The 25,292-nt window shown below is 43.7% G+C and overlaps 1 protein-coding gene across 1 annotated transcript in view; it reads left to right on the plus strand.

Annotated features, from left to right (window-relative positions):
* The window catches only part of CCNYL1 (cyclin Y like 1), a 367,648-nt gene extending 358,939 nt beyond the window's left edge, over positions 1–8,709 (plus strand). Inside the window, exon 10 of the mRNA XM_078680323.1 lies at positions 6,406–8,709. Coding sequence (XP_078536449.1) covers positions 6,406–6,522 — 117 coding nt within the window. The 3' untranslated portion in view covers positions 6,523–8,709. The remainder of the gene's footprint in view (positions 1–6,405) is intronic.
* The last annotated feature ends 16,583 nt before the right edge of the window (positions 8,710–25,292 follow it).

Consider the following 25,292-nt stretch of genomic DNA (forward strand, 5'->3'; position numbering starts at 1 on the left):
TGGTGACCTCCTGATGGCCGGAGGAGCTTCGAGGCAGGCTGGGCTTGGAGTGGCTTCAGGTCACCCACAGCCGAAGGGGGTGACATCTCTTTTCTTGGCAAGAGAACTTCGCCTTACTTTGAACGGGACATTCTGGTGGCCCCAGCCCCTCCGGCGGCTCTGAGTCTGAGGCATACGAGTGACGTCAGCAGAGCAGTGTGCGAAGCAGGTGGGGGTTAGTGCGAACAGGGATTAACAGGGATGGATTCTGAGAGGTTAGAGGGGTTGGGGGAGTGAGTGTTGTTCTGTTGACAGCACACCGTTGAAGAGGCCTCAAAGAAGGAGTAATTAGCCAAAGTCCCTCTGTTTCTTTCACATTTGCTTGTCCTGTAATGGCAGCAAATTTATTCAGGTGGGTGTTTTGGATTTTTTAAAGTGTGTTTATGTTTGAATATATCTGACCTTGTAAGCAACAGAGGCTTAGGGTACATTATATGTTTCAGTGTTTGCAGAAGAATACACGCATTGGCTTCATCCCCATGGAAAAATACACAAAGTTTGTCCGATAAATGCTTAAAGACGTGTGCAAAATATGAAACCCCCAAATGACTGACGGGACATATATTTATTATTTTACATGTTCCTCACCATTCAATAAAAAAAAATGACATCTATTTTCACAATGTTCTGAAAGCTTGTGAATAAAGTTTGTTTTACAGTTTATTATAGGAATGTAACAGCAGTGCGAAACAGGCAATCAAAATAGCGTCCTTAATAATTGCCAGTCATGCTTTTCTAACACAGAGGGACTTCCTTACGTCGATGCGTCATAGAATTCAAATTCATCCAGTGAATGCCTCATCGCATTTTCTCTGTAGACTCCCTAAATGAATATTACCCAATCGTCCACTTGGTAGGCTAAACTCTGCATTTTTAAACATTACTTTGCAGGTGCGTAACAGTGCAAGGAGGAGGACGGGGAGGGAGGGTTCGAGGAGGACGGGGAGGGAGGGAGCAAGGAGTGCGCTGGGACTCGGGGAGGGAAGCCCCACCGGAGGGAGGGCCATCGAAGCATCTGCGGGGCTCGGACAGAAGGACCGTCCGGAGGGGGCCCAGCCATGGTGGACCGGCCAGGGGGGGCTGCCTCTCCCTGCTTAAGACCCTCAGCGTCCTGTTCTGGGTGAGGTGCAGCGCCTGCGTGTCTCACAGGGAGGAGGGAAGGATTGGGGGTACTTCCAAGGTGTCACCTGCCCCGCTACCAGCACCTATGTTAACCTATTCTGCCACCCAGCGGCTCACCTACCGCCGACCCTAATGGCCCCACTGCCCTGCTTACAGCCGGCCTTATTACCAGTTCCTCCTGCATCCCGCCCCTCTCACCTGCCCTGCTTACAGCAATCTCCCCTCTCACCTGCCCCGCTTACACGTTGACCCTTTCACCTGCCATGCTTACAACCACCTCCTCTCCCCTGCCTACAACAATCGGCCCCTTTCCGCTGCCCTGCTTTGAACCACATCCTCTCACCTGTCCTGCTTACAACAATCAACCCCTCTCGCCAGCCCTGCTTCTAACCACCTTATCTTGCCTGCTCTGCTTATAATCGGCCCCTCTCCTCTGCGTACATCCACCCCCTTCCCTGTGTACAACAACCGGCCCCTCTCCTCTGCTTCCAACCACCTCATCTCCCCTGCTTCCAACCACCTCCTCTCCCCTGCCTTCAACAATGGACCTCTCTTCGCTACCCTGCTTACAACCACCACCTCTCACTTGTCACAGACTTTGCAAAAAATGTAATACAACACATTGTCATATACAATGGCAATAACTCAAACTTTAATGCTGCGAGACCTATTGCATTGCAAATGCTTGTTTAACAAGGGTGTCACTACTGCTTGCTTCCATTGAGATGGAACAATACCAGTAATAAGTGACTGATTGCAAATCTGGTGAAGTGTTGGAAATAATTCATCCTTAAACTCCTTCCAGATTTTGCAGGGCAGCGGGTCTAAAGGAGAACCCGAAGTAATCCTCTCTGCAATTCTATGTAAATGTAAATGTAAATGTATTTGAGCTTGTAAAGCGCACTGCTACCCGTCCGTAGGTTTCCTGGCGCTGTATAACTCTGGGGAACCCGTCCTGGCTTTCCCTGTGGGATGGTCCCTGCTGGGAGTCCCCAAGGTGGAGCCAGGCATCCCCGGAATGGATAGGGCCGTTGTGGAGATTAGGCAAGCTAATGCCCAGAGTTGCCGAGTGGAACCCCTGATTAGAGTAAGCACCGAAGCGAGAATTATCGAGTCCGCTGACCCAAGTCCACGACCCTATCTATAAATTCTATAAAACTCCACTGCATCAGGGGGCGGAAATTCAAATAAAGAGTGAGCCCCATCCCCCTCTAGACCAACCCCTGTCCCCTCCTGTACTGTTTCAACCGTGTCCTCCCTCAGGGCTTCTCCCAACTCAGATTGATGGGAGACCCCACCCTTGTTATCAAATTGAGTGGTGACCACGCCTAAATCGTCGATGATCTTTTTAATTTTATTATGAAAGAATCCCGCTAGGCTCTCACATAGTTCTTGAGAACAGGAAATTAAATTTTTAACACAATCTGGATTGGTCAAACTATTCAGGATATAAAAAATGCCTCTTGAGCTATTCGGAGCACTAAGGATTAAGGAAGAGAAATATTCCGCTGTGGCTATGTTGATTGCTTTCTTATATTCCCTGATCTTACTTTTCCAGGTATATTTGTCCTCCACATTATACCCGTTCCTCCATTTCCGTTCTGCATGCTTGCAATAATGTTTCATATTTTTCAGGTTATCATTGAACCATGGGGATGAGGGTCTGCCCCTCTTGCGATGTTTTTTTAGAGGGGCAAGCACGTCCAAGACCGACATGATTTTAACACCAAGCATCGAGTAATTCTCCTCCACTCGCAGATCAGAGGAGAAGCAATCTTCAGTCAAGAGCAATGGTTCCAACTCTTTTCTATGTATCAGGGTTCTCCAGTCTCTGCTCATGAATTCACCCCTTGAGTCAGTTGCGCGCGGCTCTTGCCTAACATGATTCATGAAAAATGTAACTAAAAAGTGATCTGTCCAGATCAAAGGTAGGACCTCCCCCAAAGACACATAGTTAGCCTCTGAAAAAATTAAGTCCAACATATGTCCACCATTATGAGTGACCTTGGATACTTGCTGCAGGAGACCAAGGCCTTCACAGGACTGCAGAACATTGGCGCATCCCCCATCTAGCTGGTCATTAAACCATAAATTAAAGTCCCCTAAAATCACCAGTTTGCGGTGGGAAGCAGCCATATTGGTAAAAGTCTCTAGCAGTATTTGCTGCTGTTGAGGACTAAAGGCCCCCGGGGGTCTGTAACATATATTCCCATTTAAAACCTGGGTGGAGGCATCCTCAATGCTAAAGCCTAAAAGTTCAAATCCTGGCACCCTATCCACATCTATCATAGTAATTTTTAGAGTATCCTTATAGATGAGCCCAACCCCCCTTACCTTAGCTCTTGGTTTGTGAAGAATCTTGTAGCCAGGGGGACATGCTGGGCCCAGGTCAACCTCACAGTCCAGGTCTCTGTCATAAACAGCACCTGAAAATCATGAGTTTCTACCAGCATTTCAATTTCAGCTTTACGCTTAGGTATTGATCTCACATTTAAAAGCCCACATGAGAGGAAACCCGTGTGCTGGAAATCGGACAAAGGCAGCGCCGATTCCTCAAAGTTGACAGTCCCCCTCCCCTTACCCACCGTATTAAGGCGATGAAGTCCAGACCTAGAATAGCAGAGCGACTGATGGCCAATCACGATGTTCACCTCCCCACGACAATGGGCAGCATGGCTGGCACTAGGCGCGTCCTTGGCGCGGACGGGTGCAGGCAGGCTTGCCTTCGGCGCGCCTTCGGCGCGCCCGCTCTACCATCCGTTTAAATGCCCTCCAGCCCCTAGCAACTAGAACGCTGACTCCAAAATGGCGTGACCGCTCGCACGGACGGCCCGACCAGTCAAGGAGAGTGAAATTCAGGAGGTACCCAGCAGGCGCAAAGAAGCCCCCACACTCAGGTATGTTGAGGGTTAGGGATAGAAATGTAAATTAAAAGTGCCGATTTTAAAACCCACAGGTACACAATACATTCATTTATAAAAACGGGTGACCACAAACGAGGTACCCCCTCTCAGCCGCCTGACAGCACAATATTTCACAAGGAAGGAGCAAATGCTGCGCGCTCGCTCTAACATCCGTTTAAATGCCCTCCAGCCCCTAGCAACTAGAACGCTGACTCCAAAATGGCGTGACCGCTCGCACGGACGGCCCGACCAGTCAAGGAGAGTGAAATTCAGGAGGTACCCAGCAGGCGCAAAGAAGCCCCCACACTCAGGTATGTTAAGAGTTAGGGATAGAAATGTAAATTAAAAGTGCCGATTTTAAAACCCACAGGTACACAATACATTCATTTATAAAAACGGGTGACCACAAACGAGGTACCCCCTCTCAGCTGCCTGACAGCACAATATTTCACAAGGAAGGAGCAACAAAAAAAAATGTCGGTTCCGAGTAGCTCTCCCAAATACGCCTGTCACGCCGAACTGGGCATACCCTATATCTCTGACCTAATAAAAGTGGAGCCAGTTTTACTACGGCACAAGATCTGGTCAACAGTGGAGCCCTTATTAAATAGGGATATCCTAACAGATTGTTTAAGAATGGAAGGGGCTTTAAAAATCCCATGGTTAAGGTACGTTCGAGATTTTATGAAGGATCTTGGCTATCTGGAATACTTCACCGAACCAAATATCATGTAATTTGTAAATGGAATAGACCTAAAGAAAGAGGGGCTTCTATTGCTGGACTCGTTAAGATTGTCTGGCGAGATTGTCAAGCCCAGTGTACAGCAAAATCAAATGATTTTAACTTCTTTTACCATCCAACCATACTTAACTGTTGTACCTGGAATTTATGGCAGGTTTTTATTGACACGATTTAGATTTAGATGGTTTCCAAAAATGCACGACTGGGACCGGGAACTGAATTTGTGCCCATATGATAACGTTTCGGGTCAACTCACCATTCATGTAGTTTTATTCTGTGAATTTTATAGCGATTTAAGAAAGACATGGATTGTCCCAATTTTAAAAACTCTGGGGATCAGACCGTGCTTCCCGACGCTTATTGTTTTACAATATCTAGATAACTAGAACTTCTCCTCGATCTGGAGAGTATCAATGTTTTTGAAAAAAAAGTTGTTCATCTAAGGAAAAGGCTAAGTATATCACAATGGACGTTTCTTTGATCTCTACATATGTTTGTCCCTTTTAATGATTGTATGAACTAACAGCTGTTTTATAGCTCGACTTATATCATGATCTCTTTTAAAAACAATTTTTATGTGATATCTGTATGTTTTTATCCGCTTTTATGATTGTTTGAATCATCAATCGAATAAAGCTATGAATGGATTGGACTGGCTATTTGACTTTAAGTGAAAATGTTAAGAATGCATAGTATTTTAGACCACCTTTTGAAGGAGGCTATTTGTGGCATACGATATACATCAGAAAACATGCTTTATTTTAAGATTAGAAACTGGCATACACTATTCATATTTTTTGGAGGAGAATAGATTCACAGAGGTTAATTTAAAATTACCAGTAGTTGTAAGTGTTCTTTTGTTAGTAGTCTGAAGCTACTTCTTGAATACACTGAACCATTGCGAGTTGATCTGTGCTCCTTAATTTAGTCATCTTTAAAAAAAACAATTGCTTTCAGTTGTGTACTTGCCTGTTCAGAGATGCACATTTCACCTAGCTGGACGGTAATGAATATTTAAGATCACAAATTGTACACTGAAATTTGGATCAAATGCACCAATGCAAATTCTTGTTTTTGCTCTGCCACTGGACATAGCTTCCTTATCATCCTTTTGGTTGGATGTGCTGTATGTTTCCACTTCTGTCATGAAGGAACTAATTTTTCATTTTTATTTTGGATTTTTTTTCTTCTTTTTGCTAATGCAAACAAACTTTGACAAAGCCAGTTAGCTCTGTGGTCCCCTTTTAAAAGCAAGATTATTGGCTTTGCCAGTGCTTGTTAAAAAAAACAACCCACAGTTTTCATGTTCAGATTGTAATAGGCACAGAACTTACTGTAGCCTGTGACGAACCGAGGAAGGTCTGCAGATGATCTACAACTCCCAAAAGTTGATTAGTGGTCCTTCACTTTTTCTTCATCTTGGACCTACTGTTGTATGTTATTGGTCTGAATTGTGCAAATGTTGTCTACGGAGTGTAAGAAATAATCAAAGAGCTCATTAAGTGAAGCCATTACATATGAAGGTCTGCCTTGATGCTGGTTTACCAATGTTCTTGTTATGCATTGTTTTAATGCTTTTCTATTTTTAATCGATTACAGGCTATCTCCAGGCTTTGTGAAGATAAATACAAAGACTTATCTAAAGTTGCTATGAGAAGATCATTCAGCGCTGATAACTTAGTGGGCATTCGCCGCTCTAATGCCATCATCTCCTGAATAGAGGTCCGCAACTACAGGGGTAGCACTCTGATCTAACTAAAGAACACTGCCACCTCCTGCATCACACAACCAGCCAGCTGTCACGGTGTCTTCCAGCAAGAGAAGGGGGCAATGGAAAAAATAAGGAGACCTGGCCTACAGACCGCTGGTCCGAAGGAGCACGCTTTGTCGGGGCAAATAAAGAACCTGTATTACAGCCTCAATTTCTCGTCCTTAACGTTTCCAGAACTGCAAAATAATTTATTTTTAAAAAAATCTACGCTCTTTAATCTACCCCATGACCTCCTTCGGATGTTTGCTTACTGTGTAGGCATATAGATGTGAACTATGTGAGTTTTTAATATGTAATAGTTTTACATTTTAGGACCTAAAACACTAATCATGTGATTGTAGTTCTATTTTTCTTTCCTCTTCATCCATTTTGTCTCTTCAGTTTTTATCTTTGTTTTAATTTATTTTTAATTTTACTGCATGCAACGAGTCTGTGCAGTTCTAACATTAAGGTATGAGGCTCGTCCGTATAGTAAGCCACGTTGAACCTGATAAAGTGTAAAATTGAAATACTTGATATTTTTTTCCCTTAAAAACAGTTGGGTGTGTTCTCGCCTGTCCTTTCAAAGACTACTAATAAAGCTGCTAAATGAAGCCGGTGCTCTAGTTGCAGCGTTGCGCCGGATTCCGAACGGCACTCAATGAAAATGTTTCTCCATGATGGATTTTGATTAATGGGAAAGAGTGGCAAGACATTTGATTGCTAGTATTGCTTGTGCATTTTCCTATAGGGTCCATTTGGTATTTCTGAAGGGATACAATGGTGCTGCTCGTGCTACTGCTTTGAGAGAGCTGCACCCTGTATGCTTTATAAGGCGCTCTCAAGTGAACGGTTACTGCGACTCTCAGCGACCGCTGCATTGAAACACACACATGGTTGTGTCATTCTTGTGATGAACATGGCTGAGTTTTTATAATGCCTCCCTGCAATACCCTGCCAGAAACTGCAATGTAATGTTCCACGCATCCAGTCTTGAATGGTTACCTGGTCTGTTTGCTAGGGTTTCATAGTGCAGTGCATTCCGAATATTCGAGACTACGGCACTGAGCCACTTGAAGCTTTCCTTGATACATAATTATGTTTGCTTGAAGATGGAATTCTGCACCAGAGAACAGAGCTCAGACATGAGTAAACTGGCAGAAGATTTAAGTCAGTGACGTCCAGTATGTTTTTTTTAGCAGTGGAAGAAGGCATGGTGCCTTTTAAATTTCTAGTGAAAGCGAGTTTGACTCTTACTTAATGGCAGGTATTTTCCTGCATGAGTCTCTAAAGAAAGACCCTTTACCTCAGTTATCATTGGTCGTAATGCGACAGATGGCTGTACCATAGGGGGTTGATGTGACACGGGAGGAGGATGTACGGGGGTACTTTCTAAAACGCTGCTTTCTGACTAATGGTCCTTCAAATGAAACCAGTCATGGAAAATGTGATTTAATCAATCAGCTAAAACTGTTCAAACCCAGAAGTGTGAGCTGCTGTTTATCTCGTATTGCCTTACATTTAGTATTAACAAAAGCTACGTTTATGTTACTAGTTAAATCACCTTTGTTCAGAGGCATGCTGCAAAGGTAACTCCTTGTTGGTGATGTGTAGAGGCTTAAAGGACATACTGACAACTACAGGCCGACCCTCTTTTACTTGGAAGTAGTGTTCTGGTTTTCCCATTAGATTTGGTGCATTGCAATGTTTCTTAACTAAAGCTCTGCCTGTTTTACAACTGACGTACCTCCATCCTCTACACAACTTTAACACGTGCATCCTTTGAAGCATCCCCTTTGACTAAAGTGATCGAAATCAAAGCATAAACATTACTAATTGGCGCCAAATATTACAAATGCCTTTTTGAATACAAATGCTGTTAATCCTTCATGTCAACCCCGAAAGTTTCAAACGTGGTGTTGGATCAACTAATTTGTCTTTTGGAAGCCCTCTTCTTTTGTTGATCACTTTCTTTCCAGCTATTTTACATTTAAGAAGTGTGTATGTAAAGTACGGAAGCCTCACGGCTCCTAATCTGTGGAGCCTTCAGTAACCGTTCTTGGATAACTGAAACAATGTAACGGGCATCGGGTTGTTTTCCTGTCATGTTTATATTAAAAGAAAAGCTAATAATAAACTCTATTTTAATTAAAGGGATATGTGTTTTTGTCCATTATTAACCATGTTCTCCTCTTTAGAAAGTGAACTTCTATCCGGGCATTGCATGAGAAAAATCTCGGACCACGTTTTACATGAATGCATTTACTTTACTAAAAACTTCTTTGTAAAGATAACATGCCCATAGGACGGTCCATTTGCCACTTCAAATAAATTAAGCGGGAAATGATGCTCAGATATACATATGCATTCTGCAGTTGCTAGTTTAAGCCTTCTAGCAGCAGCAACGTCCCATAATGTATCGCAGGGGCACTTCAAGTAGTTATTTTTTCTATTGTAGGGTATAGACTAATCGTTGACCTCTGTGTTAACTTCTTCAGTGCTTTTAAGTATAATGTAACATAAGAACGACAAGAAAACAGGTGATAATCACACCACTGGTATTAACCAGCAATCATCCACTGTCTCAAACTTTGTTATCCAATCCACCTCACCCATTCCAACACCACCTAATCACCTCATCACATTCCACAGTCATCCCCGTCCAATAGGTCTGCACATCCAGACGTACACATCTGCAACATTCAGACTAAGATACCAAACACATTCCTCCTTAAATATACAAAAACAATACTTTTTTAACCAAACAACTATACTAACTACTCTCAACTATTCGATAGCCAAAATGCCAGGAGCAACTTAGCAAGCCTAAACTAATAAAAATAGATCCAAATCACCACCAAATGCAAAATTAATATTAAAAGAAATCAGTGAGTCTGCTAGGTGTGCTTCTCATTCACAAACACCCTTGCAGCACTTTGAGGCAAATTCTCTTGACAATTGCCTACATCCTTGATTCAAACCTCTTCTCGCTCTCCTGCAGTCACTAGCTCATTCACAGTCTCATTTCACCATTTATTTCCTCGAAGGATTTACTATTCATCACTTACCTTCACTAATCACTAGATATTAATTCAGATAATTGATGTCAGCATCAGCTTAAGAATACATGTTCGTTCATTACACTTTATGACGGGTTCCCCAGCGGTATACAGCGCCAGGACACCACGTAACGAGGTAACAGTGCACTTTACAAGTATACATACATTACATTACATTACATTTATTTCGGTCAGTATGACCTCAAAAGTGCAATCACAATACATGCAAATACATTTAAAAATTGCATCAAAAGACAGTTACATACTATTAAAAGAGATACAAAATACATAGTATGTACATTGTTGGCGCACATGAAGAATAAGAAAATTCTACACACCGTTTGAAAAGGCCTACAATCCTGAATTGGGCCACAGCAAAGTGACGTAAGAGACGAAAATCACAGAGGGTTATGTTAGGCTGGAAACAAGGGTTCACCTTTGGAAAGTGCATAGTGCGAATAAATAAATAAGTAAGTTAGATAAAAAGAATTCATAAAAAGGATGACCAACGTTCTTACCATACAACAGATAATTTAGACCTGACACTGGAATTCCCCAAAACTACAGGTTACTTCTAAACGAGAGAGTTTTTACAAAGATTGTGGAAGTAAGCTAACAAATTCCCATTTCCCTGTAGCATGACTGTGGTGCCAGTGGATAAACTCACTTTGGTCTAATCAAAATGACAAGACTAAATTTAAAACTATCGGAGACAACCACGGGAGGATATTAATCCCGGCTGTTTAAAAACAAGATGGTTGCTTTTCCACTGTGAAGACATCTAACGCTTATTGGAGAGTTTTTATAAAAATCCTACGGGTACACCACATGGAAAATAAGAAACCAGCAACTGAGTAAACAATCTGGGTACTGGTGTCATGCTTCAGTATCCTGAACGCCTCAGAACAGCATCTGGTTCCAAGGTTCCTACAAACCTGCACCAGCCATCGTTTTCTTGCTTTCTAGTAGCCAGGGCAGGTAAAAAACACATGGAGTACTGACTCTTCGGGCCAATCACATGCCGGGCAGTTCAAAACTTGCAAACCCCTCCATTTATATGTAAAACAGCGGAGCGGCAGTACCCCATGCCTGAACTGGAGGTAAAGCTTTCAAGCGGCTGCTGGTTTGATAACATCTAGAGCCGGCTCGAAGCAAGACCTATCTTTTATTTCTAGAGATGCTGAGGTTAGTTTGCCTGTTCGGGGCAGCGATGAAGCTGTACCATTTTATGCTCCTCATAATGGGCCTTCAGTTGTTTCCTAGGTAGTGTGGAACAGGCAGACTCAGGATCAGCCCAACCCCATGCTGATTAGCGAGTGTTTGATATGCGCTAGCCACGGCAATTTAACAGCCCCCCGCAGGTTCATTACTTCTAATAGTTCCTCCCTGTATGATAAAAGTTCTGGGGTAACCCACAGGCGACGCCAGTACATTAAAGGTTTGAGGTTTGATACTTCTGCGATTGCCATGAGCCCCAAGTTTAATCGGAGCGGGGTTAGCGGGGTGCTCCGTGGGATATTTAACAGCTGTCTGAGAAAGTTATTCTCTACCTGCGATAAATTCTCGGGACTAGAGTGGCCTCATAGTTCAGCACCATATAACGCCCCTCCCCGGGCTTGAGCTTATAGATTTCAATAGCTGGACTGACTGGTTGTATACCATTAATTTGGTTTTCTGTAGGTTGATTTCTAATCCTCTTTCACTACAGAATACTTCAAATTTATCGAGAACCCTCTGTATCCCCATAGGTGATTTAGATAGTAATAAAGTATCATCGGCATACATCATTGCTGGAATCATACGGGAGGCTAACTTGTGTGCATCGAGGTCCTTTTCTGCTAGCAAAGAGTATTTCATGCCATTGATATATATAGGCCAAAAAGAGTGGGGGCAAGCACACAACCCTGGCGAACACCTCGCTTAATCGGAATGGATGCAGTTAACTTTCCATCCTTGCCAAACCTGATTTGCGCAAAATTGTCCTCATGAAGCTGTTTAATGAGATGGGTTAAATATACTGGAACCCCTATCTAATGTAGGACTGCCCACAGTTTTTCCCCTTGGGACCAAATCAAAGGTAGACCTCAGGTCTACAAATATTAAGAAGAGACTACCACCCTCCAGACACACGGTCTTCCAGCACAACAGTTGTAGTCTGAGTACTTGGTCCAGGGTAGATAATTGTTCCCTGAACTCAGCCTGTAGGGGGGATAATATCTTCTATTCTTCCATCCAGGTTTGAAGCCTGAGCAGCAATATACGCGCAAATTTTTTTTGTGAGATGTCGATCAGGCTAATTAGCCTATAGTTGGTTGGTAAGAGTGGTGAGCCTTTTTATAAATCGGAATTATTTCCGTACGAACCCAACTGGGGGGAATCTTCCTACCATGCAGTATGGCGATAAATAGCACCCAGAAGTATGGGGCCCAGACAGATGGTTTGCTACGGAAGAGATCTCCAGGGATCTTATCCAAGCCTGGTGCTTTGCCTGGGGCTATTTTCGCTAAAGCTCCCTTGTTTTCGTTTGGGCTTATACTTGTACTTAAGCTGTCGTCATAGGGAACATTAATTTCCCCAAGATTTGGTGGGAAATCAATCCCCAAAGGGCATCCTTCAGATAACACACCCAGCAGCGTTTTTTCCTTGGAATAAAGGGATTAAAAATGATCCCGCCAGACCTCTTCATCCAGATTCGGGTCTACCATTGTTTTGGCACCAGAACTACCAGTGTTGACAACACCCCAAAAGATCCACATATCCCTTTCCCCCTGGGCGGTTCTCAGAGCATCCCACTTTTCCATTTCCCACCCTTTTTTAGCTTCAGAAATTGCCACTTCATGTGCCTTCCTTGCAATTTTAATTTGCGGGCGATCATTAGCCTTAATAGATGCTACTAGTGATCTTTTGGCCCTACAGCAAAGATCATCATACCATGGGTGTGGGGGCCTCCTGCTTGGTCGGTTAATTTTTTGGGGATAGAAAAAGTTCAATGTGACTTCTCCTAATCTAGCATGGTTCATCTCAACCAGCTCTAGATCTATGCCGTCCCCAATAAGGGTTTTCTGAGATGGATGCCGTCAGAAGCACCGGGAGTAGGGCTTCATATAGAGTGCTCAATTTATCATTTGGTTTACTAAAATCAGTCCATCGCACTCTTCGCCTACAGTTGGAGAGTATCAACCTGGAGTCAATGGGATTATCCAAGATTGGGGCACTCCCTGAATTTAACGCTTTTAGTTCGAGTATTAGCGCATGGTGATCACTATCTAACCGTGGAACAATCTTCAAAACAATCAACCTGTCCCAGGATTTAGAGTCAATTATGATATAATATAATAAAGAACCGCAATCTTTTCTATGGAAGGTGTAATTCTTAGATGTGTCAGGCGAGGTTCTACCATTGCATGCTCTTAAAGAGTGTTTTTAAAGAAGACAATTCATCTGGATCACCAGAGGGGACCATTTTTTTAACTGATGGGCATCTGGTCTCCGGGATTTCCCAGAAGTTGTCCTCGTCATATGGGCTATCCAGGGACATTCCCTCCAGAGCCTCAAACTGACAGTTGAAGTCCTCTCCTAGGATCACCATATGATTGTCAGCAATGGTACCTAAGAACATAGTTAATTCTTCCAACGTGTTAGACTCTTTGCTCAGGGCTATAGGTCTAGAATATACATTTAAAAGAACTACAGAAGTCTTTAATGGAAACTGCAGTATGACACATAGTATATCGTTAGAACCTGTGTCAGTCTGCACGGCCGTGCATCCTATGTGGACTCCTCCCATGTACTAAGGCCTCCAGATGGTCTCCCTTTACCCCCGAATATTGCGGGAATGCTAAAAGAAGCAAAAGCTGACTTTGGAACCTCCCCTCTTGCCCCTGTTTCCTGAAACATGCATATCTCAAATTGACTAATAAAAGTATCCCAATCAGGGTCATCTATCTTGTTGTTCAGACCCGCAATGTTCCATTATTTTGGGACAATTGAGGGTATTCTGTTTGTTAGGTACTAAAGGGGGTGGATGTGGAAAAACCTTTGTTTTTTCATTATCATCCTTAAGATTTGGCCCTACGGATAAGCAGTATTTGGAATTATCAATCAGAGCCGAGTCACCGCCATCGTGGGTGCGACCTGGGGAGCCGCTCATGCCTCCATCGGTTGGACCCTCCCCAGGCGGAAGACAAGGCCCTGTAACGTTAACCTAGGTCGAAGTTTCTATTTGTGGAAAGCATGTTTGTGCCTTAATACTGGTGGGAATTTCCTTTAGTCAATCTACTCCATCTAGGCAGCTAAACCTGTTTCCAGTAGGAATTTTAACCCCTTCCGTGCAGGGTTAATTCCCCCACTGTGCAGGGGGGCGCGCGCAGCGCCCCCATGCTCATGAAGAGCTCAGCTCGTCATGAGGCACTGCGCTCGTGTGCTCATGACGAGGTGAGTTCGTCATGAGCTCACCCGTTCCCGTGGAATGCTCAGCACAGCAGGGGAATTATCCCCGCATGTGAGCGTTCCACGGCTCATGACGAGCTGAGCTCGTCATGAGCACCGGAGCGCTGTGCCTCATGACGAACTCAGCTTGTCATGAGCATCGATAGTGTTAAAAATAAATTGCTTTTGCCAATGCTGGCCTGGACGGGGGCGACACAGTTATTGGGGTCAGGTCTCCAACCCTGCTCCAGGTGTCATGCATGGAGGGGCCTATTGGGGGGTAGAAATAACCTAATGGAAGTAATTGAATACCACCCTTATTACTCCGATCCTCCGTAGCTAAAACTCTTTGGGTCATCTGCTGATTTCTAAAATTAATTACTATGCAGTCTCCGTGTATGTCCTTGTGTCGACTGCCTATCCAGCCCACCCTGTGTGCGGTTAAAGTCTCTTCCACGTGCTCGTAGCTAAAATGGCTATGGTTTAAAAGCCAATGGACACATTTGTTTTTTAATTCCTGTTGAGATTCAGATTGGCCCCTTCAAAGTTCAGGGATACCTGCAAGAATGAGTACATATGGGGTTGATGCAGGAGGTAATTTTATGACTAGGCGGGTGGAGGTAATTAGTAGCTTCTATAGTTGTGGGTGCACCCCCCCCCGCCTGCCTGGTGTTTATTTTTGATTCCCCTGTGGAATTATGTAACGTGGGTGGACGGTTTACTAAATTTGCTGAATTGGCAGTAACCGGAAGTGGCCTTACCACTCTTTTGGCCCCTGGTGCCAGTATCTCCCCATCTAATTTTGGTGGCTAGGCTTGTTCTATGGGGGTTAGGCGGGGGTTGTCCAATGCAGTGCTTGTGGTGGTCTGGACTCGTGTCCTGCTATCAGGACCAGCAGTACCATCAGTTGTCCCCCTAGTTCTTAACCAGTCATTAAAACGTGCAGTCAGCACATCAATCCTCTCTTGTAAGGGCCTAAGTTCATCCTTGACTATATCCCTCATTTGAATCTGAAGATCCACCACCAACTTTGTAACCCACACTGGCTGATCACTTATGTTTTCTATACTCTCTTCTGGATTCCACCTCTCAGAATTTCCATTATCGGAAGTTGAGCCCTGAGACTTTTTCCTTCTTGCAATCTCTTTCACCTTGGGTTTAGGTTTGGGTTTGTCTTTTCTGCCCAATTGGTTTGATATAATAACCCTAGCTGACTTGGGACTAGCTACTTCCGTAAATGAAGGTTGGTCACTAGAGAACTCAGTTACTGAAACCCCTGTAATTTGTGAGAGACTAGGGTCGGTCGGAGCTATTTCTAAATTTGGGGTCAAAGACAGTCGTCTCTTAGTCCGCTCTATTTCAGTAGCCACTGCTCCCAAAGCTTTTTCCAGCATCCTATCTATAGAAGTAGGTTTGGTGGTTGATTTGGACAAGACTAGGGTCTGTTTCTTCTCAACTCATGCCCGTTTCCCCATTTTGCAGTATCTTGGGTTAAGCTATCACATTAGTTTCTAGATTTGGATTTTGAGTGGACAGGGGGAGTAATTGGAATAAAACCACCACTACCAGGCTCAGTAGAATATACACGACTACATAAATGCCTAATAGGTGGACCAATACTAGATAGCACTATCTAAAGCAACCGAGTAAGCAAAGAGATTCTACACACACAAAGTTCCTCAGTGTTCTCAATGCAGTCATTTGTAGTACACAGTGCGCCAACTAGGTACCAATAAGGGAAGGGACTATTCCGAATAATTATCAGTCTGAATGATCAACAGTACCTTTGTTTCAGGTCCCAATGTTTAGGTGTTAGAGCCCTCGCCCAGCCCGGCCTCTGACGGGCGCGGGGTGGGCCCGGGCACGCCCGCGCGTGTCTCGCGCTGCAGAAGTGCCGCTGGTCTTTAAATGCGGCCCCGGGAGGGTGATTTCACCTTCCGTGCCGCGTGGATTCAGGGCCTGCTGGGGGACCGAGTCCCACCCCAGCGTCAAGAAACAAGCGCCCCGGTCCTGCCTCCTGCTGCCGCTGCTGACTTGTAAGCCCCCGTGGGGCGAGAGCAGATGAGGAATCTTGGTGGGCACACCAGCCCTGGAGTTGCTTCCCGTGCTGCGTAAGTGGCGCTGTCTTTAACCCCTTCGCTGCTAGGCCTTTTCCCTTCCTGTGCTAAGGCTTTTTTTGGCAATTTTGGGGTAGTGCGCGCTTAGACCCCTGTAACTTTTTGACCACATAAGGTATCCATGCCAATTTTGCGTCCTTTCTTCCAACATCATGGGGATTCTAAAGGTACCTAGGGTTTGTGGATTCCCTTGGAGGGGTCCCAGAAATTAGCCAAAATACAGCATTAGTTAGGTTTTTTTCAGAAAAATGGGGAAAACGGGCTACAAATAAGAGTCTGGGTTTTTCCCTGCAAATGTTATCAAAAAAGGGGTTGTGGTGCTGAAATCACCATATTTCCAGCTTTTAGGAAATGACCGTCTTTTGTCAGAAAACCAACATTTTTTACACAGTTTTGGCATTTTTCTGGGACATAGCCTATTTTTGCTATTTTTAGTGCTTTCAACCTCCTTCCAGTTAATGGTAAAACTGAGTATGAAAGCAATAATGGATCCTGGAAAGCTATACATTTTAGAAAAGTAGACAAAATTCTGAATTCAGAAAGGGGTCCTTTGTGTAGATCCATCAAGGTTTCTTTATAGAAACCAACAGTTAAATATTGGAAAAATTGAAAATTAGTTGAAAAAAAACGGTATTTTGTGTCAACGTTTTCGCCTGTAACTTCTTGTAATTATGATAGCTCTTTGAAAGCAATATACTGTTACATCCGCTGGACCTTCCTGGTTGTGGGGATATATAGGACTTGTAGGTTCACCAAGAAGCAGACGAACCCAGAGTAAAAAACTGAGTAGCCATTTGCAATGGCTTTTTATTATGTACCGGGTATATAGCAATGATTGTGTGAAAATGTATACATGGAAAAATCGGTATGAAAGACACCTATGTATTTCTGAAATGGGTACAAATTATAGAGTTTAGAAACAGTACATATTTGCACATTTTCAACATTGGGAATACTCATACTAGCATGAGAATTATTGGTCATTTTTCAAAATTACTTATTTTTTACACAATGTCTTTCATTTGGAAGGCAGAAATGCATCAAAACTCAATAGGTAATAACAGTTGCTTTACAAATCTGAATGACCCTAAGTCTCCCGATAAAAATGGTACCTCACTTGTGTGAGTGGGCCTAGTGTCCACCACTGGAAAGGGCTCAAAACTCAACGTGAACACACCACATTTTCACAATGAAAATTAACCCTTTTTTTGCTAAGTGTGTAGCTGTTGTTTTTTAACCCTAGCTCTGCCGGCACCTAGGGAAGCCCAGCAAACCTATACATTTTTTAAAACTGGACACTCAGGGGAATCCAAGATGGGGTGATATGACTGCCTGCCACCAGGTTCTGTTACCCAGAATCCCTTGCAAACCTAAAAAAAATAGTCAAAAAAGTCACATTTTCCCCACATATCTGCAGTGGAAAGTGTTGAAATCTGCGTGGATCCACACATTTCTACGCACCCGGCGTTCCCCAAAGTCTTTCGAGAAAAATTGTACCTCACTTGTGTGGGTCGGCCTAGTGCCTGCGACAGGAAACGGGGCAAATCGCAACGCGGTCACTCCTCAATTTCGCAGTGAAAAATTACCCTTTTTTTGCAAAGTGCCTAGCTGTAGTTTTTTAACCCTAGCTCTGACGGCACCTAGGGAAACCTAGCAAACCGATAAATTTTTGAAAACTAGACACCCAGGGGAATCCAAGATGGCGTGATATGACTGCCTCCCACCAGGTTCTGTTACCCAGAAACCCTTTCAAACCTAAAACATTGTCCAAAAAAAAACACATTTTCTCCACATTTCTGTGGTGGAAAGTTCTGGAATTTGTGTGTATCCACAAATTTCCTTCCACCCCGCATTCCCCAAAGTCTTCCGAGAAAAATGGTACCTCACTTGTGTAGGTCGGCCTAGTGCCTGCGACAAGAAACTGCGCAAAACGCAACGTGGTCACACCTCAATTTCGCAGTGAAAAATTACCCTTTTTTGCAAAGAGCCTAGCTGTAGTTTTTTAACCCTAGCTCTGCCGGCACCTAGGTACACCCGGGGGCTACCAAGGAGGTGGATCCCCCAACATTTCTTTACCCAGAATCCCTTGCAAACCTCAATTTTAGCTGAAAAAAATCATTTTTTTCACACATTTTTGTGTGGGAAAGTGTGGCATCACCGGGCTCTCACAAATTTCCTTCCACCCCGCGTTCCCCAAAGTCTTCTGAGAAAAATGGTACCTCACTTGTGTGGGTCGGCCTAGTGTCTGCAACAGGGAACGGCGCAAAACGCAACGTGGTCACACCTCAATTTCGCAATGAAAAATGACCTTTTTTTGCAAAGTGCCTAACTGTACTTTTTGAACCCTATCTCTGCCGGCACCTAGGGAAACCTAGCAAACCTATACATTTTTGAAAACTAGACACTCAGGGGAATCCAGGATGGGGTGACTTGGCTGCCCCCCACCAGGTTCTGTTACCCAGAATCCCTTGCAAACCTAAACAATTATCCAAAAAAAAGACCATTTACCCCACAGTTCTGTGGTGGAAAGTTCTGGAATCTGCATCGATCCCCAAATTTCCTTCCACCCTGTGTTTGTAAAATTGTAATTTGATACTTGTATAGCGCACTACTCACCCGCAAGGGTCTCAAGGCGCTTGTACGAATACCGCTGTGGAACCCATCCTGGCTTTCCCTGTGAGGTGTCCACTCCTGGGCCCCCCCAAGGTGGAGGCCAGGCATCCTTAGCGTTGTGGGGGCCGTTGTAGAGATTAAGCAAGCTATTGCCCAGAGTTGCAGAGTGGGACTCCATGATTGGAATAGGCACGAGGCGAGAATTATCAGGTCCGTGGAATTTTGAACCCAAGACCCGCCGAGACGGGGAATTGAACCCTGGTCCCGGGCTAGACATCTGCATCAGGGTCTGCCGCTCTAACCATTGAGCCACACTTCTCCAAAGTCTTCCGAGAAAAATGGTACCTCAAATGTAGCTGTCACGCAGCCCAATCCAGACATGTTTTGGAGACAGGTTTTCAGACGTAGTGAGGCAACATCAAAATTGCCTACTTCAAAACCACCTGCTTTTGCAAGGGGTTACCTGGGTTTTTGGCGGCCATCTAGGAAAACCTACCAAACCCACACATTTCTGGAAAGTAGACACCCGGGGGCTTCCAAGGAGGTATGGCTTGCGTAGATCCCCCAACGTTTTCTTACCCAGAATCCCTTGCAAACCTCAATTTTAGCTGAAAAATCTGTTTTTTTTACACATTTTTGTTTGGGAAAGAGTGGCATCACCGGGCTCACACAAATTTCCTACCACCCAGCATTCTCCCAGCATTCCCCCAGGTCTCCCAATAAAAATGGTGCCTCACTTGTGTGGGAGGCCCAAGTACCCCCAATGGGGGTAGGGAGGCTGTCATTTTTGTGGGGGAGGGGGTGGGGGCATCGGCATGCCCATTTTGGGCAGCCCCCACCCTTATTAAAATTTGCCCCAAAACAATCCCTGGCAACTAGTGAGCTATTCCCCCCTTCCCCCCGGGTTGCAGATTTGGGGTTAATGCCCCCCATCTGTCCATCGGGGGGGCAGAAAACCCACTAGACGCCAGGGATTTTTTTAGCGAATTTCAATTAGGGTCAATGCTGCCCAAAATTGGCATGCAAATGCCCCCACCCTAATTAAAATGTGCCCAAAAAAACGCTGGCGTCTAGTAGGCTTTTTTGCCCACTGGGGGGGGGGAGATTAGGGGCTACTGCCCCATCTGCCTCTCAGGGGGGGCAGGAAGGCTGTAATTTTTACGGGGAGGGGGTAGGGGCATGGGAATGCCCGTTTTGGGCAGCCCCCACCCTAATACAAATTTGCCCAAAAGAAATCACTGGTGTCAAGTCGATTAGGGGCCAATGCCCCATCTGTCCCCTGGGGGGTGCAGAAAGGCTGTAATGGTGGTGGGGTTGGGGGCATTGGCGAGCCTGTTTCGGGGAGCCCACCACCCTAAACATAATTGCGCCCAAAAAATTCCTTGGCGTCAAGTGGGTTTACTCCCCTCCGGGGGGGGCAGATTGGGGGATACTGCCCCCATTTACCCCCCAGGGGGGCAGAAAGGCTGTAATGGTGGCGGGTGGGTGGTGGCATTGGCGTTCCTGTTTCGGGCAGCCCCCACCCTGAAAAAACTTCCAAAAAGAAATCCCTGGTGTTTAGTGGGCTTTCTGACCCCCGAAGGGGCACATTAGGGGCCAATGCCACGGAGAAAATGGAGCGCGTGCTGTCCTTGACTTTGCCCTGTACACTGATAGCAGAGGAGCACGTCCTTGTCGTGAGCCACCCAACGCCTTCCTTCCTTACGTGACGCCAATTTGGGTTTCTACTGCAGTCCTGCACTTCAGTGATGCCGTCCGCTGTTGTTCTTTTGTCAGTGTGGCGTTGGCTCATTAAAGTAAAATTCAATGGTGCTCCCACGCAAAACCAAAGCGCCATTGGTACTCATACCAGTTTCCTGTCAATCTCCGAAGCTTTTCAAAGAAAGTACTTGGACTTAGGAAACGCTGCAATCTACCCATCATTCCGACTTTGGACACCGCATCGGTTAGTGTTAAGTGTGAATTTCTGGTGTAAGAAAGTTGGAAGTTTAGCAGCGCAGCTCCAACAATACACTTGCTTATTTGAAACTACTACATTCTGGACAAACTTACATCCCCTTCAACAATTGGACACTGTGCAGTCAAGTGAGAGAGAGTGTTGCAGTGAAGGATTTGCTTTCAATTATTATTTTTATTGCCTGCTTTGTTTCGATCTTACTGTGTGTCATGCATTTTTAAGTACTTGCTACCTTGATGCCTTATACTCTGTTACATCTTTTAATATCTCTATAGGTATATTTCAAGCTTTTACCACAGGCATATTTCATGTTCTTGCATAGGTGTTATTCCTTATATTATGTGTATCTTGTACTTAGCCATTCTTCTATGTTTTGGGAAGAGTGTTTCATGAAGTTGTTCTGTCTTTCTTCATGATGATACACATCTTGTTTCTTTGTTGTTCCATTGAGCATTTTCATATTGTATATTGACTGTTTGACATCTTTTGTCATCACATCTTTTGTCATTACTCGTTACCTGCTCTGTATACTTTTTGGGTCCTGAGTCTTTTTCTCTGTAGAGTATTTATGGTGTAGGAGCTGGTCTCCTCACACCTATTTTATTTCAGTGTGGGTTGTGCACAACCATTACCCTTGATATACCCTATATATTGATATGCCTTTGACACTATTCATACTAGTTTTAGTGCTAAATGAGCTGTGTACCCTATTCATACATGTTTAGTGCGTAAGAAGCAGTGTACCCCATTCTTATAAGTTTCAGGGTGTATGGGGTTGCAAACTCAATTTATTTTGGATGGTTTTTTTTAAGTGCAAAATGGGCAGTCAACCCTACACTTAAATTTTTAGTGCGCAATAGGCTGTGTTCCCTATACATTATATTTTTGGTGTGCAATGGGCAGTGTACCCTATACTTAAAATGTTTAGTGCTCAATGGTCCGTGTTCCCTATAAATTATATTGTTTTTTTGGTGCACAATGGGCATTGTACCCTATACTTTATTATGTACGCATTTATTTAAATGCAGTATGGGTTCCCTAGTGTCCCTAATATAGTTGTGGCGTGCAGAACGGTGTGAATGACCTATGCTTTGCCCTCTTTAGTGCGTGGTGTGTAGAAATGGGTGACTAGTTTGAGTTATACACCTCCTTGGTGTCAACTTTTCTCCCAACTCTGAATAGTATTTCCATGCTGAGTTGCTAAAGTTATTATTCATTTATTTATTCCTCTTTGACGCACATTCGCAGTTTCTTGCTTGTTCCATTTTCTGTATTTTCTTCTTTATGTTTCCAAGGGAATGGGATGTGCTATGTTATATTCGTATTTTCTCGTTTGCACTCTTTTCCTTACTGCGTACCTTCACTCTTTATTCCATTCTCTGTTCTTCTGCAATATGCATTTACCTTTCTGTATTTCCACTGTTCTCTTCCATTATTCATCTTTTCTTCACCTAGAATATTCATTTGTATGCAATGTTGTGACAAGCCTTCTGCATATATGTGTTACATTCATACATAGGCTTGCTTCTATTTTTAGTTATTTGTTTTCTCAAGGGAAGAGGATGTGTTTTACTTATATTTACTGCTGTTCAGCCAGTGTGCATTAGTGTGTGTTTGGAATGTTGGAATGCATGATGACTGGGTGGAATGTTGGTGTGCCTGGTGGACTGGTGGACTGGAGGAATGACAGTTGGAGAGAGTGGGCTGAGCAGCAAAGATGCAGCTTCTGGTAGGGCTACGAATTAGCCATGAACTAACTATACCATCTTAACTACCAACCTGTAACTTGCTTACTAAACCTCTACTTTGGTTTACCACTCGGCTACCATCCATCTTTTCAACAAGGTTCTCGTTCAGTGACCAAATAATGCTCTGTGACTCCCTGAAAGTTCTTGATTCATGAGTGCATCCATTTCCTTTTCTTATTTATGCATAAGAACTACACCAATCCCGCGATGGCTTTTCCCTAGTAAATGATTTCAAATATGGTGCAAGAACTCTTATAAGACTTAAGTTACACTTTGTCCTGTCCCTCACCCATACTTCGCACTCTTTGAGCAACTTCCTGCACGGTTCTGTTTCGCTCGCATAGTCTTCCACAAAATTAACATTAATCATAAAAATGAACAAAACTATTTGTTTTTTAAGATACACGCCCTTCATCCCTTTAGTGTCGTTCCGTTTCAGCCAGATACGGTCCGATAATATTTGTATTCCCTACTCATTCTCTAATTATTCTACCGTATGTACTACAACATGCTTTGCAGTGTCATGAACGCGGTTCGATCTTTGGACACGTGCCAATTCCAGGGGTGAAACGGGTGGTGCCTGCCTATGACGGCAATGGTCCATCAATGTTTGGAAGGTGATGCCAGGCAAGCCGTATTTACTTGTACAGGCTCTTCAAGTATCTGCTCAACCTCAGGTCTCCAGAGCTTTTCGAAGAAATCACCACTTTATCCACCCGTAAGGTAAATGTAACTGGGTCTATTATGCTTTCTTCCACAGGCCTTCGAGCATTTCTTACAGCTTGGCTGTACATGTTTAACATTACATTTTCCCCTCTGCTCAATAGAAACTCCCTCCTCACTAATCACTTAACTATATCTGTGTTTCAATGTATCCACATAATATTCGTACACACCATCATGTGGAATATTCGCTCCTTCACCACCTCCCTTCTTTACAATCAGTGACATGTACAGGAGTGTGCTCTAATTTTATCATCTCCGCTTGAGGCAGCCGAATATGGAATCTCCTCTCTCGGCCATGTGCACTTTCACTTTGGCTCTCCACCTCTAAGAATCTATTTCTGCCCCGAATTATCCCACAAGGTCGGGTACCAGGTATTATGCCCTGGTTTTCTTTCTGTTAATTATCTTTCTTAATTGGTAATGGTAAACTACGATGACTACACCTTTTACACTACTTTTATGGTACACTTGCTAATGTTTTACATCGACTCCAGAAAACATCCACACTCATTTCTACATTAGAATTCAAACTGAATACATCCTTTTCTTCCTCCTCTCCTTGCACTAAGCTGGCCTTATTCCCCATTAAAGCCTTTACATACCCAAATCGGACCTCTTTTCTTACACCTGTTGCAGATTTTATCAAAGGCTGGGTACGCTTTAGAATTTCCCAAATGGCTGTAACTCCACCGTTCTCCAAGTTTTTCTGACAACTCCCAAATTCATTATTCATCCTAAAGTTATCCGTATTATTCATTTTTTCCTATAACATTGAAATCACGTGTGCTGATTGCAAAGGCCTTGAACATAATATTCTGATTGGTTGATAGTTCTGACAGTATCAGTGCCAGATTTAAAACAAAATCGTGCTCGCCACATCCTCTCATGCACATTTTTATGATCATGAGCCGTATTATGTCTCAATTGCACAAAGCAGCGAAAACCTTAATATGGCAACATTGTGTTGCGGCTAGATAATCCAGTATTACCTCAATATGTACTCTCTCATGTTATTGATTCCTAACCAATTTGTAAAGAAATATTTCGAAAGCATTTCTACACAGAAAAGACAAGTTCTGTTATTGCAAACCCAAACTGTAGCTGACTGAAGTGTACACAGCATGTGAATCTACAGAATCACATGCTACAATTTCCAGGACTCAGATGTATATAACTACTCGAAAATTATAATGATCTTCTAGGAAACAGTAAAAAATCAGATGAGAGGGTCTCATTTTGCTAGCAAGATTTTATGTTTTCAAATGTGTTTATCAAAGAAAAAGACCACGGCCAGATACTACATCACATATGACTCTGCCTTATGCATTATCATCAGAGGCAAACTCCATCAAACGATGACCACAAAGTTCGAAACACAGAAAATATTTTTGTTTAGCACTGACAACCAGATCTGACCCCAGCAACAAAATCTTAGGGGCTCCTGTAAGTACCTAGTTGAAAGGGACCGCAAGCATAGTAACATAAGATCAGCAACAAACTAAAACCAGAAATTAGTCTTTCCTAATCCTATGAAAGCAATTCCTCCTCCTGCAATTGCGGGGGTGAGGAAAATGGCCTAACCCAGACGCCGCTCGAGCAGTCACTCAGTCCAATCGTCACCCGGCCACAACCCACATCTCAGCTGGACAGTTTGAAGGTCCGGTTTTTCACTTCCATGGTCGCCTCTGAATCTTTCTGGAAAACCCACCGATGCAGTGATACCCTTAATCACCAAAGGCTTTTTAATGTCTTTAAGAAATTAGAGTATTCGGTGAGGGGATTGAGAACCCTCTTCAAATAATAATCTAGGGCGTCCAGGAAAGCCACCAGAAAAACCTTGGCAGCTTGGCACAAAGCAGTTAGGCTTAATTTAAGAGGTAATGTGTAACGTATGTATGCTGTAATGAAACAAAAATAAAGTGAAAACAAGAAAAATCCCAAACTGATTTAATATATGTAATGACACTAAAATTGCATTAAGAAGAACCGGAAATAGGAATTTTTAAAGATTTTTTTTTTTTTAATTAGTGTCAACCGCGGTTATCTGGTTACGCTAGACCAAAGTCAAAAGTTAAGGCTGACTGCGAA

The sequence above is a fragment of the Lissotriton helveticus genome, chromosome 3_1, assembly GCF_964261635.1.
Source record: "Lissotriton helveticus chromosome 3_1, aLisHel1.1, whole genome shotgun sequence".
Classification (NCBI taxonomy): Eukaryota; Metazoa; Chordata; class Amphibia; order Caudata; family Salamandridae; genus Lissotriton; species Lissotriton helveticus.